At 42.8% G+C, this 20,000-nt stretch overlaps 1 protein-coding gene and 1 long non-coding RNA gene across 2 annotated transcripts; both read left to right on the top strand.

Moving 5' to 3' along the window:
- The first annotated feature begins 968 nt into the window (after positions 1 to 968).
- On the top strand, positions 969 to 14,281 carry LOC119743685 (peptidase inhibitor 16-like). Its single transcript, XM_038220051.1, has 4 exons — positions 969 to 1,169; positions 12,127 to 12,372; positions 13,399 to 13,517; positions 14,170 to 14,281. The coding sequence occupies exons 1-4, from the start codon at positions 969 to 971 to the stop codon at positions 14,279 to 14,281; spliced, it is 678 nt and encodes a 225-aa protein (XP_038075979.1).
- Positions 14,282 to 14,565: 284 nt separating this feature from the next.
- LOC119745188 lies at positions 14,566 to 15,848 on the top strand. The gene is made up of 3 exons (XR_005273605.1): positions 14,566 to 14,595; positions 14,793 to 14,885; positions 15,728 to 15,848. It is a non-coding gene; the product is annotated as an uncharacterized LOC119745188 (long non-coding RNA).
- Positions 15,849 to 20,000: the final 4,152 nt, after the last annotated feature.

The following is a 20,000-nucleotide window of genomic DNA, read 5'->3' as shown; positions in this document are numbered from 1 at the left end:
TGCGACCCCGCAAGCCAGCCACAATCCGCGGAGTCGATTTTCGAAATTGTGTGTGACGTCATTTCGAGCAGAAATTCGGCTGAGCTGTTGATTGGCCAATATTGGCTGCCATGTTTTTGTAATACATAACGGGTTATAGGTCAGAATCAGGAGGTCAAGATGCAGTACTGTTTTGCAGAATCTGCGCGTATATTAATAAATTATAGACGCTTGCTATGCAAGCGCATATTCCATAGGCTTTTATACAAATATTGAATGCTTCGAGTGGTGTAGTAAAACTAGCCTCCCGAGGTGATCCATGGACCATTCGAGGGAAAATAGAATGGTCCATGGATCACCGAAAGATAGCAAAATTAGAAAGTAACATGTGACTCGCTCTGGGCCAATCAAGACACAGAATCTGTGGGTGAGGTGTTATAAAAGCTAAAGCCAGATGCTCGCAATATTTATGTACTATAAGGCGTGGAAAAGAGATTTTCATAATAATAGAGAACTGCGCAGGTCGCAATGTTAATTTATTAGACAAGACTGAGTCAATTGTTCATAGAATATGGAAATTCGCACCGGCATAAATTGTCCTAAACCACCCTTTGGAGACCGATTATACAATGACCACAAGAGCTTATAAATAGCACAAAGGTGCACATTTTCATGAATTGCTTTTAAAAATTTTAATAGGCACTGCTCAGTTACTAATAGCAGATAATAAATATGTGACCAAAAAACTCTCAAAATCAAGATTTGCGTGTAGTCTGTATCTTATCATGTATCGTTTTGTCTGAATTTTAGACCCATTGCTAAGTTGCCTGACCCACAAACACACAAAAAAAGCAATCCAAAACTGTACGAAGTCCGCATATAAAGCAGCGCCTGCATGTGCATGGCATGATGCATTTCGAAAGCCTCTTTATCAAACCACTGGCCAACTGTGTACGGGCTTATAGTTTCACCAGCACCGTGATATCAAGATGTCATGCGCCGGAGCTGTCCTCTTTTTCCCCGGGTTACTCCTGCTCCTGCTCTCGGTGACAGGTGCAAATGCCCAGGTGGATTTCAACGGGACTTATGTACCTGTCAATATGACACAGGAGGAGAAAGATCTGTTCCTGGATGTTCACAATGAACTGCGGGCGAAAGTGGACCCGGAAGCCGCCAACATGGTGTTCATGGTAAGTTTTGGACGACACACTCTGCTTTGACTGGAAAACAAACTCGATTGCAGGACATAGCTCAGTTGGTGGAACTACACTCTAAAAACAACTAAGTCAAAACAGTGATTGTTTTTCTAGTTTTTAAAAATTGACTAGGAATTTAGTTCAACAAGTTTCATACTACTACAGTTGGATTTGATTCCACTTTTTTAAATTTCAATAACTACTTTTCCTGTAGTCAATAATACTGACTGAAAAAATGTCAGTTTGACTGATTTTCAGTTGCACCCAGATGACCCTGGAATAGCTGGACAAATTTATCTGGTTTCTAGTCAAATCTGACTAATTTTTTTTTTTTGGAGTGTAGAAGTCAGTCAATACTTCCATTGTTTTTGGTCATGATTACAGAAATACACTGAATGGAAAACTGTAAAGCTTCGTTGTGTGCTATTCGGCGTGGTGAATAGAACATTTTACAATTTTCAAAAACCCGTGAAGGCAGACAGTATTCTGAATATACTTTCAGAGATATGAAAGGGGATCTCGTTTCCCTTTTTTTTTTGGAAGGGAGAATTTCTGACAAAAACGAGGGTAATGAAAACTCAAACCTTTCTTACATAATTTTTGACAGTCACTTTTGTAGATGGAAACATTTCAAGTACCGTTCTGTGTCAACAAAACACGGTAGGGTCTCGCTCGGGTCAACATACCTCGGCTTCCCACCACTTTGTGGGTCATAACCAAAAAGTCAGTTTGATATTAACTTGGTTGTCATGGCGGGTCTCAACATGCCTTCTATGATGACTCCGTGGATGAAACATCCTTTGTGTTCAGACGAAAGAACCAACAAACTGGGCGTTACTTAAGCCATTAACATATCATTTGAACCTGTCGGCAACTACAAAATTGATGACGCACTTTGAAACAAAATAGGGAGGTTTCGCAAACGAACGGATACGCTTACACTTACGTTTAGCTATCCGTATCCGCTTTTCACTTACGTGTAGCGAGCGAGATATGCGTGTCGTCTGCACGTTTAGCGGATAGTGAGTGGCGTATGACGTCATACGTGCAGACGACACGCATATCTCGCTCGCTACACGTAAGTAAAAGACGGATACGGATAGCTAAACGTAAGTGTAAGCGTATCCGTTCGCTTGCGAAACCTCCCTAATGAAACGCAGGCGCGCACGATTGTGAAATCCTTATAATCGGAATGAAGTGCTGTCACAATGGGCATCGCCATAGCATTGTTGGGGGGGGGGGGGCAAAGCATATTTCCCCCCGAAATCCTTGTACTTTCTCTAGCATAATTCTCATTTTATCATTTTGTCGAGGGTGGGCGGGGGTACATTTGCCCACCCCACCCCATTGACACCCTGAAGACTACCATGTTGTTTGTGTATTCATTTCATAGCAAATATGACTTCACACCTCTTTATATTTTTCCTCCTTTTTTTGTTTTGTTTTGTTTTTGCTCTTCCCGGGGCCCCACCCCCATCGTAACGCCCATGGCTGTCGCAGATAAAGACACAGAAGATATGCTGTTAAGAAATACGAGAACTGGCGCCTACCGATTACCACTTACTGCAGTAAAATAGCTTGCGCGAGAACACAGGCATCCGCGGACACAGGCATGCGCGTTGAAGTTCTTAATCAAATTGTGTGTCCCTTCGCTCCCTTATCAGTAGCTGAACCAGGATGCAAAAAAAAAACTACATGTATAGGAAGTGATGATCTGTAACACAGACAACAAAACTTATTATTAGGAAATAAAACATCTATAGACATTTGCAAGTGCACAATAAGCTCTGGCCGGTGTTGCAAGAAGTCTTGCATGAAAGTTTTGCATGAAATCGATCAAAATGATCCCTGCTAGTGCTTCAAAATGCGACGCCGAAAAATGCGACACTGATGGCACATTATGGAACACCATGCGTTTGGTCAATTTTCGGGGACAGACAGACATACAGCCAGCCCGACAGACCGACAGACAGACAGACAAACCACCAAGTGATATGTATATACAAGGGGTGCATACCTATGTTCCCCTTTACTGTTCCCCAATTCCGATGTTCCCCGAAATCCTTACCCTATAACCCGGCCTAACCCTAACTCTAACCATAACCCTAATCCTAAGGATTTCGGGGAACATCGGTATTGGGGAACAAACGTCGGGTAGACCCCATATAGAAGCTCCTGTCAGAGCTTAAAAAGGGTAAATCTCGCAAGATCGAAGTGAAAATACGGCAATTATACCTACATGAACCCCCTGTAGAAAATGACACCAACATTTAAAATACATGATAACCTGTCTGTCGTACATTTTGGAACTTGACATGTCGAGAGGGCACTTCAAATACAACAGGAACTTCCTTGAACTTCCGTTTACCAGAATATGGTTTTGGTTTCGGAAGTACTGGGTCACTATGTACACATCGTCACCGTCACTACGAAGTGACCTAAACCTCCGCATAGTGGCAACTTAATGTCCTTCGATATATACAAGCGATAGGTTGACGATTCGATAACTTATAAATCCCCGTGTAATATGCCTTAAATATTGATTCTAAAATATTTTGAGAAGATAAAATCAAAAGAAATGACACATTTATGAAGAAATAAGGTGAGAACAAAGTAAACTTGCATTCTCATGCAAGGCCTATATGTGCCTTTGAAGATATTGCTATAAAGTATGACGAAATCGAACAAAAGTTGTGTTTAAATTGTGTGGCATTAGAGCAATTTTAATTTCTGAAAAACACGATTCGGCGTTTGGACGAGACAAATCGAATACTCCGGGTCGAAAACGCGTGCTCATTGTTTCAATTCGTTTTGACTAACTTTGAAATTGTCCGACATTTTAGGTTGCTGAACTTACCAAACTAGTTAGCGATATTTAAAATCAACGAGAGTGTCGTAGACGAAGTAGAGGGCAGGTTTTTTATGGGAAAGTTTGGGGTAATACCATAACGAAGACAACAAAATGTTGAACGTGAATGTGCAAACTGTAAAATGCGTAGTACACGAAAACTCGCATTTTTACCTAAATATACTGTTCAAATTAAAAAAAAAAAAAGGTCGTTAGATTTAAGAGATTTAAGTCAGCTTTGGGTAATTGAAAATGTTGATTTGGAATGATAAAAAATATCGACTCTAACTTCTTGACCAAAGCTAAAGAGGGGCCCGTATCACTATCGCCGTTTTATTTTTGGCGGTCTCTGAAGTTTATTGACCTGTAAAGCGTTGGCTGGCGCTGGTACTGGGAAGAAGAAATCTAAATGGTGGTGCTAAAGAGTATGTGTTGTACCGCTTTTAACAACTGGCCCTGATAGGTATTAAATATGAGAAAGTGCAATGATTTTATGACAATTTATTAAAAGCAAATTATCGTACCTGTAAGTCCTGTGTGCATTGGCTCGACCTTGGAGTGTTGGTCAATGGTGTCCATTGACAATGGCCCCTACTTTACAAAATACAGTCTCAAGAGTTCCATCAGTTAATCTCACAGTTCTTGGGAGTGCAGCAACCATAACTCTCTTGACTTCACCAGTCAAACGTACCCAACCCTCCCCCCCCCCCCCATGATGTGGGAAGCTTTGGGTGGATTAAAACGCCACACGATACTTTGTTTTACACCATAAGCGTCGATGATCAGCTATACAACGTCACGCTAAGACCATTCAGTAACGACTCTGTATCTAAGCACTTCTCAACGTGGATGGCTCTAGTACAAAAACATGTGAGTAAACAACCATAGCGTTTGACTTCTGATCTACCGGTCTTAACATAAAATGGTCCAAACATATCGATTCAGACGTGCGAAAATGTTGACCTGGTTTTATAGAGCTGTTGACCTGGTTTAGAATAGGGGCGCTTACATGTTTAATACACAGACCCTTATAACCTTCTTGATATTAGAGGTCTCTCCCTAGTAATCCAAAATGCTCTCCTAACCATACTCAATACCCACTCTACACCCACATGAGCAATACCATGTACGTTGTTCACATCAATTGACGTTGCAATTCTATGATTCAGGCAGGCTGAGACAATGAACGGATTCTTAACCTTATTGTGTACGTTCACCGTCCACTTATTTTCAGCAAACCCTGATCGTATAGGTACATGTATAAGGATTCAGCACTCTCATGGAAATCGAAGCCTTCACAAATTTCCCCTTCTCCAATCTTCCAATCTCAGAAGCAAATGACTGCGATTGAGCCTTGCAGACAAGAATCTCCCCTGCACGATGGATTTCTTTGACGGTTAGTTGACCTGCAGGCTTGCACGCTCTTCAGAAACTCCATGAATCTCAACCACCACGCCAAAGCTCGCTTCATCCTATGCCAAGAGGAGTGATGCATTATCTGGTCATTTTCTACAACTTGGTTTGCATGACTTACACTAACTCGAGGAGCGTCATCAAGGCGTTCAGTGGCAACGGCGTCGATAGCTGTGACTGAAAATTTACGGACCTCCGGGTCACCATCTACTAAGTCGACTGGTTTTCTCTCGCCTGCATCCCAATCCTGCCTATATTTGTGCAGAATATCTGGACCATGGAACCATTTGTCATCTGACTTCAAGCACGACTGTGGTCTCGTCACAAGATCCGCTGGATTAGACTTGCTGTCATATAATATGATGTCACTGATCCGGATATTTGAGTCAACTCTCTGAGGAGGCCAATTCCCAACAAACACATGAGATATTCTGTTGTCATTGCTGATGTATTTCAGACCAAACTGTGAATCAGTCTAATATTATGAGCTGGTGATGTCAAAATCCAACTCGCGTCTCAACAATGAATCCACCTTAAATCAGCTAGTATTTCAAGTAATCATTGCTGTACCGCAAAAACCTCAGTGCATCCCTGTCTTTGGATGGTATCTATACGGGTTGTACATAGCTTTGTTGTCTGCTTGAATCGCTGTGCTGTGCCGTCTTGATCGTAACAAAACCGGCAATAACTTGTTGACAAAATCAGGACCCTGCAGACATCGCTCGTTGAGGGACTTTCCCCTGAATTTGCATGCACAATCGTAAACAACTCTGAGCTTGTCAGGCTTCTTGTCGGTTATCACTGCATGGTGTGGAAGATACCAAATCCTCTCACCTGTCATCTCATCGGGGAACCCTTTCAGCATAACCCTTACACAGTATAGCTTGTCGACCTCTGCGTTGTTCTTGGGATATAGATCACCCTCAACCAACCGTTTGTCTAGAGAATCTAGTCTGGACTTGGTCTGCTCCGTCTCTCCAGGGCATGGGGAGCTCGTAGTGTCCATCAATCTTCCGATGTTCCTGGTCATACAGCATTATCACGAAGAGTACTCTAAGCCCTCATTTCCATTCTTCAACATCATAAAATAACAATACCACAAACGAAGAGGTTGACTACTTAACACACATGGTGATCCAGGTTTAGCATATGACATGACATTCTTGGGTGAACCTGACTTTGAACTAGACCGCGACTGAGACGAGTTGACACAGAAGAAGTGAGTGAGACACCCTGACTGGAACTCTTAACTATCAAAACGCTCGGGATGCGTGTTACCATACACAGGATCGTTCAACTCACTGGCATTCTTGTGTACGAAATATGTAGGGTCTTAGAACTCAGGGTAGCGATTGACTGGCTTTTTTAGATTTCAAGGCAGATTTCTTCCACCTAAACGGTACAGAAGTTGGCAGTCTGCTCACCACATCAGGAATGAATGACTGTGACCTAACCTCATCCAGAGTGCCTAACTGGGTAAGTGTCAGTAAGGTAGCTGTTGGATTTCCTATTGGGATCTTACTTGTTTAGCAACTTTCAGTTCCTTAATGAGTCGTTCTGTGACAAAGAGTTTATTACCAAATCGACTCTCTAAGCTTGAGCGTGCCTGAGTATAAACTTTGGACCCCCCAATTAACTGAACCCCCCTGATGGCCTCTCTGGCTGAGCCCACAGTGTACTGCATGAGTCTAGAAAGTTTCAAATCATTATCTTCACACAACTTGTCAACATTACACTTCGAGCGCCCTGAAAAAAATTGATTATCATGAAGTGGATTACCATCAAACAACTGTAACTCAACTTTAGGCAAGTTTAGTAACCCAAGGAACTGTTCACGGGAAAGGTCACCGTAAGAATTTGATTTGGGTGAACCGGAATGCTTAGGATCAGCCTCAATTTGCATAAAAGAAATACCTTGAACTGAGCCAAGAACTGATATGTCATCATCTTTTTCCTTATAGAAATAAGCATCACTGGTATCAGTATCATCTTTCTCTGTAAGCAATGTATGGTAATTGTTGTGAGCCGATGTGTATACGCTTAACAAATCTTTAAGTTTAGCAACATGATCATCAATGAGAGAGAAATTATCTTTTGCAGTACATTGTCTTACCTGATTGGCCTGTTTGGTGACCGCTCTCATGGCTGATGTCCTGGCCGTCGGTTTTCAGCTGCACTGCTGTCGCCATGTCTCGATGACCCCCTCAGCTACCGTATATGGACGACTGTACCCATGCACCAGGGCGAGGTTCACAACAAGGGCTAGCTGGTCGATAGCGGTGACTGGAGGGAGGGAGCGATGACCAAATGAAGCCCGGTTGACGGAGACTATCTTCAGGGATGAACTGAATAAGGGCTGCCGATTTTGTAACTGTCATGGGTGTACGCACACACCAAATGATGGCTCAAGTCTCCGGTGACGCTGGGATGTCTACCCCTTCAATTTAACTCAACTCTGTAAAGAGTAGGTGAAACTGAAATAAAATAAAGTTAACACGTTTACTTATAAGTTGGAAGTTATGAAATTACACCACAAAAGACACAAAATACAATTTGGATACAAGGTAACAATAACTACACGAGGCCTAATTGACAAGACTGGACATTCCAAGTATCAGCCAGGGGCGGCGGAAAGCTTTTCAAACTGGGGGCAACACCAAATAGAGGCACTTGCTCAGAAAAAAAAGGGCACCTTCCGTCAGTGTGAAAAGGGAGGGAAAGAATATGGTCCCATTTATTTCGCTACGAACCTATATGACGAAGAACAAATTATGAATACGTTGTCCATCTTGATCTTTGTGTTTCTTTACTAGTTATGTAGAGAGGGGCACTGTAGCTTTTGATGACCCGTTTAGTAACCATTTTATTCGCGTGAAGAGCACTTTTATTTTTCTAAGGTGCCAATTTTCCATCTCGAGAGGGGCACAATTTTATTTTTGCAAGAGGGGTATTTGTGCTTTCGAGGGGTAGTTTTCAATCTCGAGAAGGTGCACAATCTTGTAAATGCAAGAAGGGTACTTGTGTTTTTCAGGGGCGGTTTTGCATTACAAGAGAGGAAACAATTGCATTTGTAGCGCGATCATTATGCTTTCATACGTGTGTGTTTGATCATGGGCAGTTTGGTTTTCATCTTTAGGGGGAACATTTATAACCGTGAGAGGGACACTTTTGTTGGCCAGGGGAAATCTGGGGGGTAAGTGCCCCCTGCCCCCCGGTTCCGCCGCTCCTGGTTTCAGCAAATAATGTTAGCATGTACAACAGTGTCTTCAATAACCATGAACACATTCCAATGTCGAACTTACAAATCGTATGCAGGGTTGACGTCCCTCTAAATCCACAGAGTGAGAAGTTACAACAGGTGTACAAGAAGTTATGCAGAAGTTGCAGCAGGATTCTGGGGTTACAGCGGTGTTCTGGTGAATCTTTACATCTTTCAGCGGCGTGTGACGAAGACTGATACCGAATTAAAATTTCCCAAATTAAAGTATCAAGTGAGTTCACGTGATGACCTCATGTCGCAATGCTATTGGTTGAGCAAGACCCTAGCTATGGCCTGAAATTCTACACGAATTAGTTGATGAATAATAATATATTAACATGATAAAGAAACATGACGACATGACATTTTATGCAAATTAAACTCAGTTGAAGAAACTTATCAGCGCCGATAACAGGGTTTGTATAGTCTAAAGCGTCTGGCGTACGTTGTGACCATGCAGGCGCGGTTCTAGAGCCTAAATTTGTTGGGGGTGTTAGCAAAGGTGGATCCTGAAATTATTGCAGGGAGGCGTGCTGAAATGTAGACCGTTTTTTTTTCACCGGACATTTTGCCTCCGAAATCAATAGGTGGGGGAGGGGGAGCGCCTCGATCGTACCGTATTTTGAACGGGGAGCGCTGAAAAATCCTACAGTCAGCCGCACTATATTAAATCTACACATGCCCAATTCTCACTTATACTACAGCTACGCTTCTGAGAGACATGTACGTTATTTTCATCAATACAATTTTCAATTGTTCGATTTATCAATTAACTGTGCACGTGACAGGAAGACATGTACTCGGGGGCGAAGCGTTGAACGATTATCATAATGATTAAATGCTTTGATCGATTGATATGTCATAAACTTGTTATTGATCTGTTATTGACTTCTGAATTGTCGGTCATTGACTTAAGATTAAATTGTGATTGACTCGTGATTGATCTTTCATTGATTAGTTATGAATCTATAATTGACTTCGGATTGATCTATCATTGATTTGTGATTGATCAATCGTTGACTTGTGATTGATTTGTCATTCACTTGCGATTGATCTGTCTTTAACTTTTGATTGATCTGTCATTGAATTATAATCATCTGTTATTAACTTGTGATTGATCTGTGATTGACTTGTTATTGATCTGCCATTGTTCTGGCACTGCCTTATAATTGATCTGTCATTGAGTTTTTATTCATCTGTCATTGACTATTGATTGATCCGTCATTGCCTTATGATTGATCTGGCATTGACTTATGATTGATAGGTCATTGAGTTATTATTCATCTGTCATTGACTTGTGATTGATCTGTGATTGACTTGTTATTGATCTGTCATTGACTTATGATTGATCTGTCATTGAGTTGTTATTGATCTATCGTTGACTTGTGATTGATCTTCCATTGACTTGAGATTGATCTGTTATTGACTTTTGATTGATCTGTTATTGACGTATGGTTGATCTGTCATTGAGTTGTTATTCATCTGTCATTGACTTGTGACTGATCTGTGATTGACTTGTTATTGTTCTGTGATTGACTTTTTATTGATCTATCATTGACTTGTGATTGTTCTGTCGTTAACTTGTGACTGATCTGTGATTGACTTGTTATTGTTCTGTGTTTGACTTTTTATTGATCTATCATTGACTTGTGATTGTTCTGTCATTAACTTATGATTGATTTGGGATTGACTTGTTATTGAACTATTATTGACGTATGATTGACCTGTGATTGACTTGGGATTGATCTATCATTGATCTGTGATTGATCTATCGTTGACTTGTGATTGATGTCAGACTGTCACTGACGTGTGATTGATATGTCTTTGACTTGTGATTGATCTGTCATTGACTTGCTTACGTGATTATTTCTACATTTTTTCTCGAATCACAATTTGCCTGTGTTTTCTATTCTTCCGATTGGAAGCGAATTAATTTCAATTAAAAACACGTCACATGAAAAAGGAAAAACCATTGAGCAGAAATCAATAAAGTACAGATTAAATAAATTAACGGAGTTCGGTTCCGCTCGGTGGACCAACTTACTTCCAGTCCCAGAGCAACAACAATTAAGTTATACCGATGCATGGAGTGTTTACGTATTGGCGGTGCAGGTGCGTATTTGTGCACTTGAGGTTTGGGCACAAAACAAACGGATCACCAAGGAGACTGCTCGTGAGTAGACAATGCTGTATATATTTAGACAGCCCATGGCCTCTTCTCAAATTGTCTACAGTATGTGCATTCGGGGACCATTTGTTTTTTGCCACGCGACGGTTTCGTATTGAAATATTGTAACGATGCAAAGTTCAAGGAGATGCGAATCATGCATATGGAGAGCCGTGAATAGTTCCCACAATACGGGTAGCTTTCAGTGGGCAAGAAATGGCCACTGGTTCAAGTGCCTGCATAAAAGATATTGAAGTTTGCACGCACAAATGTACGTTATTGTCCCTCCATTTTGTGTCGGTTAAACAGTGGCGTCACCAGACTTTTCAGTCTGGGGGGGGGGGGGGGGCACAGGGGGGGGGGGCACCAGCATTTGATGGGGGGGGGGGGCACTTAGGTGGATACGGATCGCCGTCCTGGGGGAGGGGTCTTTGGAAAATTTTCGCATACGGAGGATGGGCTAGATGCAAAATGGTGCGACATTTGATGCTAAATTCGATCTGAAGATATCTCCAGAAATTGCTATTTTTGCGGTAATGATTTTAACAACGCGCAGAATTTTGCAGAGGATAGGGGGCACCAGCATTTGATGGGGGGGGGGGGGGGGGCACTCGGGGGGGGGGGCACTAGGCTTTCCAGGGGGGGGGGCACGGCCCCCCCCCCCCCCCCCTGCCCCCCCCCCCCCCCCCCCCCCCCCCCCCCTGCCCCCCCCCCTTGGCGACGCCACTGCGGTTAAAATGACAAATTGAGAAACAAAGACCCGAATGTTTTTACCCCTGTTCATTTTCAATTGACCGCTTTCGCTTCTTGCTTTAAGGCCCATTTATGCGCATGCGCACATAAAGTATCAGTTATTAGTAAAAGGTCTAATCGGTCTTGGAAACTTTGGCAGCGCATGAGCTTGAATACAACGCGCCCAGAATCTCTTGCGGTATCGATGCTGAAGTACTAGAGACTGGATTTGATTCATCTTAAAGCGATCTCTAAACTGCCGCTACGGCTATATACCTTATGCGTAACAGCTATCTTAGAGGACAGTGCACTCTAAGATGGCCGCTGCGCATAAAGCCTATACCATGCTGGCTAATATAAAACAAACAAACGTTGGTGCAAGACCATATTCTCTAACAATCTGGCTGGTAATATTTTCCATTATGTTTGCATCCTCTTTCCCCCAGTAAATTTCAATATCCAACCTTGCCCTAATCCCCTTTGCTTACTCTGCACCAATTCACCGTCTCCCCGCCTCATCCCTCCCCTGCAGAAGTGGGACGAGCCCCTAGCAGAGATGGCCCAGGCTTGGTCCGCCGAGTGCGTGTGGGGCCACGGCCAGACCGAGCCCAACATTACCCCCTTCAAACAAATCGGCCAGAACCTCTACCGCATCAGCGGCTACGGCAATCGGCCTAGCGGGCGCGCAGTAAGCCAGGCCTGGTACAACGAGATCAGCTGGTACACGCTGGAGACGAACGCCTGCCAGGAAGGCAAGGTCTGCGGCCATTACACGCAGGTTGGTATGACCTTCCAGGCCAGCTCCTCCCAGATTAGTCTCTGCAAGTAGGCGTACATAACATGCACCAAGAATATGATTGCTCCTGTTAAGTTTTCTAAAGATGTTTGACCACAGTCCGACAGAACAAAAGAAATATTAAACTCTTGAATTTTGGTGAGTAAAAAGTCTAAATAGAACCCCGGATTTGGTGGACGGTACGAAAGTGTAGCTTTGATATAACACTGAAGCTCTGATAAGAAAGTGACGGCAACTTCTACGTTAACAGAGACAACAATACATTGTACCAGGCGAAGTACCCTAGTTCGGACACAACACTTACTTGCTTCATGTGGGTGGGATTGGGAGCCTGAGTGCGAGTTGAAAGGGACGGATTTCTTTGAAGTCCACATTCCATATCTTTGACACCAACTCTTTCCAATATTTGACCTTTCTCGCAATGGGCCTTATTCACGAGTTGGCCATTTTTGTCGAGTTCCATGAATGTATTTCATTAATTGTTAACTGTTGAATGGGATGGCGCCAGACTATTTATGCAGGCACTATGCAGTCTTATTTTACTATCGTTTTTTTTATATGGCTTTAAACATTAGGGAATGTTTAATTACAAGTTTTAAATTATTCATCGAAGCAGACTGGAATTTATTATGAATTAACTTGCCTTCATTTCTCTTCGCAAGTTCTAAAACTTAACATTTTAACTTAATTTCGATTCAATATGGCCGACTCGTGAATAAGGCCCATACAGCTCCCCCGCTCCCTTGAGTCGGCCTGCGATTTGCTTACACGACGGTTGAGCTGTCGGTATCAAGCGCAAATGCATGCTCATGCCACAAAACTAGCTCCATGACAAAACTGAGAAACAAGCGGCATGTCAACACAGAATAATCACTCAGGTCGCAAAAAAATCGGCGCATTTTGATCCTGTAAAGGCTAGTCGCACGGTCGATCTGAGGGAGGATGTATCCCCGATTTTTGTTTGTCACTATCGAATTGTCTTATTTATTTCCCTGCTTCACTTGACAGCTCGCATGGGCAAACAGCCACTTTCTGGGATGCGCCATGTACTTCTGTGAGAATGCCACTGGTGACGGCCGTGTACAATACAACAACGTGTGGATCGTCACCTGTAACTACGGCCCTGCGTATGTTTCATCGACATATTTACTGCCATGGTTTTGAAACTGACCGAATTTGTTTAAAATCCCTAAAAGACGAAGACAATTAAGACAAGTGTCACCGTGGGTTGGGAAGGCGCACCGAAAGATTAGGGGAGGATCTTGGGCAAGTCTCTGGTCCACTTTTCGAAGTCGTTCGTCCATTTAAACTTGAAAACCAATGCGTATACCATATACTAGCAACACAAGGGTTTGCCAATAAACATTACCAGTAGCTCCGTGACGTCACAGCCGTAATTCTTTTTCTTCGATTCCTCCCAGATAGGATGCAAGTCCATCTCAGGTTACTTCTCTGCTAATACCTATACCCATTTATACTCCTGGGTGGAAAGAGGCAGTCGCTTGCCCAAGGACATAATATAAAGGCTAGCAGCTGGATTCGAACTCCCGACCCGCTGATCATGAATTACGATAGTACGCTTAATACTTGGCCACACTCCCAACATGGCAGCTGCTTCAAAATGTAACATTGAAAATCAAGGACACCTTTGTCTTCGTGAGCAACTCATCTTTCCACTCTGATCAATTTTTTTTTTAATCAGTCTCTCGAATAATTTATCGTATACAACACTGATATGTTTGGTTTAGCAATTTTAATGACCCGTTCTTATTATTTTAGCGGGAATGTCAGAAGTTTGAAGCCGTACAAACCAGGTCCGAATTGCACGAAATGTGACTCGGGTGTAGGAGAGTGCTACAACAGCCAATGCCGTAAGTGTTTTAGTAGTTAATTGACGACTGCACGGGAATCGACAAAACAGTACAATAGTAATACTACAGGACCACGATCACATGCATATTTTTTGCTTGCTAAAAATCTATGGCGATGTCAGTACCACGATTTTTATGCACAACTTGCCATGAACTTGAAGTAGGCATCATTGAAATAATTATTGTGGCCTAGAAATTGCCCGATGTTTGTAACACCGTGGGGTACAAGTGTAAAAGTGTCGAATTTCTTTTTTTTTCTTCAAAACAATGTTCAAATTTCTTTATTATTTTTCTCTCCCTTTAGGCCCGTGCTCCGATCACACAGAGGATTGTGGTAGGTATTCAGCCGATCGTGACACATTAATCACGTGCAACAGATTATTATCCAAATCAGACTTGTATGTTTTACACTAACTATAATATTGTAAAAGTATGCCTTGGCCTCCATCATTGGCAATGATGGTGCCCACTTAGCCCATGTATCATTCACACAAATTAAAAGAAAAAGTTGTTATATTTTTTTTCTGCCAGTATGTGCCCAGTCGTGTGAGAGCTGTGGGGTATTGAACACTACATCATGCTCCTGCGTGTGCCCAAACGGTTTTCAGGGAACTGACTGCGCTGGTATGTTGTTGTTGTTGTTGTTGTTGTTGTTGTTGTTGTTGTTGTTGTTGTTGTTGTTGTTGTTGTTGTTTGAAGCTTGGGTTGGGTTGGGTTGAGTTGTCTTGGGCTGGGCTGGGTTGGGTTGATTTGTGTTGGGCTGGGCTGGGTTGGGTTGGGTTGAGTTGGGTTGCTTGGGTTGGGTTGGGTTGTTTTGGGTTTAGGTTGGGTTGTGTTGGGCTGGGTAGGGTTGAGTTGAGTTATGTTGGGCTCGGTTGGGTTAGGTTGGGTTGAGTCGGGTTGTGTTGGGCTTTGTTGGGTCGGGATTGATTGGGCTAGGTTACATTGTTCGGTTCTGTTGAGTTTCGTTGAGAAGGGTAAGGTTGGGTTGGGTTGAAGTGGGTTGGTGTTAATTGGTTAGGATGTGCTTTGCTGAATTGGGTTGGGTTGAATTGTGCTGGGCTGGGTTTAATTGAGTTGTGTTGGGTTGGGCTGGGTGATTTGTGTTAGGCTGGGTTGGGTTGTTTGGGTTGGGATGGGTTGGGTTGGGCTCGGGTTGGCTGGGCCGGGTTGTGTGAATTGTGTTGGGGACGGCTGGGTTGGGTTGAGTTTGGTTTGGTTTGGTTGGGTTGTGATTTATTGGGCTGGGTAGGTTGGGTTGTTCGTTTATGTTGGTTAGGGTTCAGAAGGGTAGGGTTGGGTTCGGTTGAAGTGGGTTGGTGTTGATTAGTTCGGTTGGGGTAGATAACTAATTTTGGCAAACTGTTACTAAGAAAGCTCAATTCTGATAACTATTAGAAACCATTAATTTCAGTGGTTTTAAAATTGGTTTTAAGTTTTGTTTTCTTGTTGCTTTATATCAAAAGATATTTGCAGAGACTTCAGCGATAAGTGCGGAATTCTCAATGGTGGATATCCGAAACCTTGGTGCTGGGAAGATGACACCGCAGACAATCAATTTATGGAGGCCACCTGTCCGGCAACCTGTGAACTCTGCGTTGGTATGTGGCTCTTTTTTTAATTAAGAAACGGGGTTTCACTGCATATGTTTCAATTCTTTTATGATAGAATGTCGAACATAGCATCTGATTTTACAGTTATATAAAATTAAGACCTTGTGAAGTATGGTCTTCCTGCACTTAACGTGCCACTAAGTTCTCACTGTTCAATTCACTCAGACTCGAACAATGGGGTGAGTCTGATTTTCACCAAGTCCAAATTTTACACTATACCTGTATGCATTGGTAACTATAATGTTAAAGTAACATGATGACCAATAAAGCTTATGCCCATTTAAGGAAACGTTCAGTGAGACGATTCCTCTTCGTCAGCAGGCTTGTCAATTTTAATGCGAGTTATTATACTTGAACACACGATAACCAGTGTGTTTATTCTAGAGTTCTCAATCAAACTTTTTAAATGATATAATTGAGGACTTTGGGGTCTGTCATAAATTATAATATCACTGTCATAAACCTCAGGTATGACTTTTTTATCCTCTTGTACCATATTTCTTTGATCACAGTCGAGCGGGATCCCGATTTCGAGTGCGAAGGTAAGCGTTTTGCTTTTCAATTTTTTTACATCATATTATGTAGGCCCTACACTTTACTACTATAGGTTTCGGTATGTATATTATAAATTACAGGATTTCATGATGTGAAGCTGCAGCATCGCACCAGGAAGCACTTCTTAATACATGTACCGCATCACCGTACGTTATCTCAAAAGCAGGATCCAAATTTATCTCAAAATATATTACAATACAATATAGTCATGTCATTTATGTTTCGGAAAAAGGGACCTCTGAACGATGTATCATGTAGATAGTATATCTTCCTGGTTTCATCAAAACTTTAAAGCGGGTTATAGTAACAGGGAGGTTATCAGTTGGACCCCAATGCTAATTAGTACCGTGAGAAGGAAAGAAATTATCAGACTACGTGTTACTGGAAGTCGATGATTTTGTTTGCTACCATATATTATTCAGGGGTGCCAACCCTCAGGCCACCGACGACACCGGCACTGCCGCTAGTGACCACCACACAGGGACCGTCGCCCAGCGAGGACTGCGTACCGCTTGAGTGCCAAAATGACGGGGTTTTCGACGAGGAGTCCTGCCAGTGTATTTGTCCCCCTCAGTACCAGGGTGCTCTCTGCGACCGTGAGTGCTGCTGAACTCTTGAATAAAACCTGATACTTTTCTGGGTCACACTGACACTTTTGCCAAGGTTATACAATGCAGGGAAATGATATTTTGACCAGGAAAAGTTTTATTTCTACCCTGAGAAAGATCAAAGAGAGGTCCAACTTTTTTTTAATCAATTTGGTATATATAGCTACAGTTTCCGCTTTTACCGTTAATTAGGAATCTTCCTTTTAACACTTATGTTAAAATCCAAATGGTTTGACAACAGTCGTATACATTCAAAATAACGCACATGTGTGGTGAACACAAATTTTGTACCGTAAGACTCGAGTCAAAATAATGTATGTACTTTGCTCGAGTCGAGTCGAGTCTTCTGATGAGGGACTCGAGTCAAGTCATTTGCTCGCAGTGTCTCGAGTCGAGTCATTTACCCTTGGGGACTCGATTCGAGTCGAATCACCAAAAATTGTGACTCGAGTCGGACTCTGGAGGAGGACAATATTCAATGAATTTGTCCGAAAACCCCGGGGAGTATATAAGGCGGCATTTTGATTTAACCTTGATTTAACATTTTGATTTAATTTTGATTTAATGTATGTACTTTGCTCGAGTCGAGTCGAGTCTTCTGATGAGGGACTCGAGTCAAGTCATTTGCTCGCAGTGTCTCGAGTCGAGTCATTTACCCTTGGGGACTCGATTCGAGTCGAATCACCAAAAATTGTGACTCGAGTCGGACTCTGGAGGAGGACAATATTCAATGAATTTGTCCGAAAACCCGGGGAGTATATAAGGCGGCATTTTGATTTAACCTTGCTCGCGAAATTCTGTTCAGCATGAGTTCTGTTCAGCATGAACAGAAATGCACCAAGGATTCCTTGACTAAGGCCGATTGTTCGTTTCTGCCAAACAGAGGAGCCTGAGCCAACCCAATGCCCCCAGCTGGAATGTCAGAACGACGGCAGATTCGATGAAGAGGCATGCACATGCAGATGCACCGGGGGTTACCAGGGCAAATACTGCCAGCGTGAGTTGAATTGGAGACATTTTTTTCTGTTGATTTTGAAATCTCAGCGGTTTCTAGTCGTTCGATGGTCAAAGGACTCGAGAGGGCGCAGTTCACTTTCACAAGACGTCATCATACCAAATTTGAAGTGAAGTATAGTGCTGATTGTGTTGATCAGTTCATTTTTTGGGGGGGGGGGCTTTCGTCTTCCACCCATGACCACATTTTTCATTAGAAAAAGATAGGATTTTGACCGTCATCACTTCCTGTTGGGGAGGGGCTTCCAAAGTTGGCTTCATGTCGTCTCCGGCCGACTGCGGATTCAGGGAATTTTAAGGGACGATCCTTTTCATAGTTTGCTCCTTTTTTTTGTACCTAGTATTGACCTGTATACTTGAGCCTACCAAAGCATATGGGCAGTTCTGTGCCACGGCCAGATCAATCGAAGAGGCAGTCGATGAAAGTTCTGATGCTAAATCGGTCAGAGGGTAACATTTTGAAACCAAATTAATATAACAATTCTTTTTATTACAAGTACTCAATCTCTTTCCTCATAGATATCCGAGAGGAGGCTGCTAATGGCGTTGTGATAATTCTGTCTGCTGACATCACTAAGGTGAGTACAGAATACCGTGCGCCACCAAGATTTTCTCTCTAATTGAGGCGCCACTTTCCAACCTCACGGTCAATTTCCTCCCGTCCATTATGGCTTACGGTACCACACAACAATCCATGAATGTATTTGGGAGCCCTGTTCATAAGCACCGTCAGAACTGATGTGAGACGAAAAGACGTCATATTGCGTACTTTCCTGAGAGCTAACCGGGTTATCAGGCCATAATATCCCTTTAAGAAAAGTAATGGAAGAACCCTTTTGCCACGTAAAGGCTAACTCTTTGCGCACGTGTATTGGCCTATGCAGTACGCAGCAAAGACATACCGATTAACCTTGTGTCTTCTCTTCCCAGTGGGGTGAGATGGAACCAGTTATAAAAACCAGCATCGCTGAAGCTTTGACGACGCACTGCAACGACAATTTCGAAGCGTGCTGCCCAGATAGGGGTTCAAAGACCACGTAAGACTGACTAAGACCTTTGCGTGGGGAAAAAACCTTCACAGGTGTCCCATGGGACCAATAGTCATACTTGAAAAGGACATCATGAATTTGGGGAGTGGAGTGATGACTGTGAGTGATTTTTCACCCTTAGTCCAAATGTGAATGCAAATTAACACGCAGCATTTAAGTTTATGAGTCAAAAAAGAAGTGGCTCATATTATCTTTGATTATAGATCTGGGACAACTGGGGGTATAGGTGGGCTCGGACATCCGGGAATTTTTTACATTAGCTTATCTAGCTCCATATGTTCTTGAAACTCAATGGTTCTTGAGTCTGGAGTGCTGAATGGTAACGCGTAGCAACCGATGAAAATCGACGTCACTCCGCCCCGATCTATAGACCAATATGCATGGTAACCATCCTATCTGAACAAAATCAATCACTTCGCTCTTACTAATCAATTGACTGGAATATATTATGCTCTCTGAGACCAGCTTTACTTTGCTTGCCTTGTCTTGTTTTATTCCCAAACTCAGTGAGGAAAATTTATCTTACGCCAACGAGTCCAATATCCTGGTTGCCACTGGATACCCCGAAGCGAGTCCAGACGCTAAGGGCGTCTTCTCCGCCATGTTTGTGGCCAGGGGGTTGGAGGAGGCGGAGCTCTGCGTCGTAGGCGGGTCGTCGACGGCTCGCAAACAGCGTGGATCTGCAACTGGACATGCTATATACTCGAGAGCCGCAACCTCAGGTACGGGATTTAATCAAATGCCGCAAATTTCAGTAATTGTGGTGTTGATTTAACAAACTCGGTTTTCATAATTATTGAACCACTGAGTAGGTAACGCCTTACTGATACTTCTCAGTTTTTTTCAGGGGTTTTCAATCATTCTTCTTAAACGGCACGCATGTGACGTTTCTAGACTGCA

Source organism: Patiria miniata, unplaced genomic scaffold (assembly GCF_015706575.1).
Source record: "Patiria miniata isolate m_02_andy unplaced genomic scaffold, ASM1570657v1 HiC_scaffold_12, whole genome shotgun sequence".
NCBI lineage: Eukaryota > Metazoa > Echinodermata > Asteroidea > Valvatida > Asterinidae > Patiria > Patiria miniata.
Note: the sequence above shows the minus strand (reverse complement) of the source record. Positions and strands in the feature narration are given on the sequence as shown.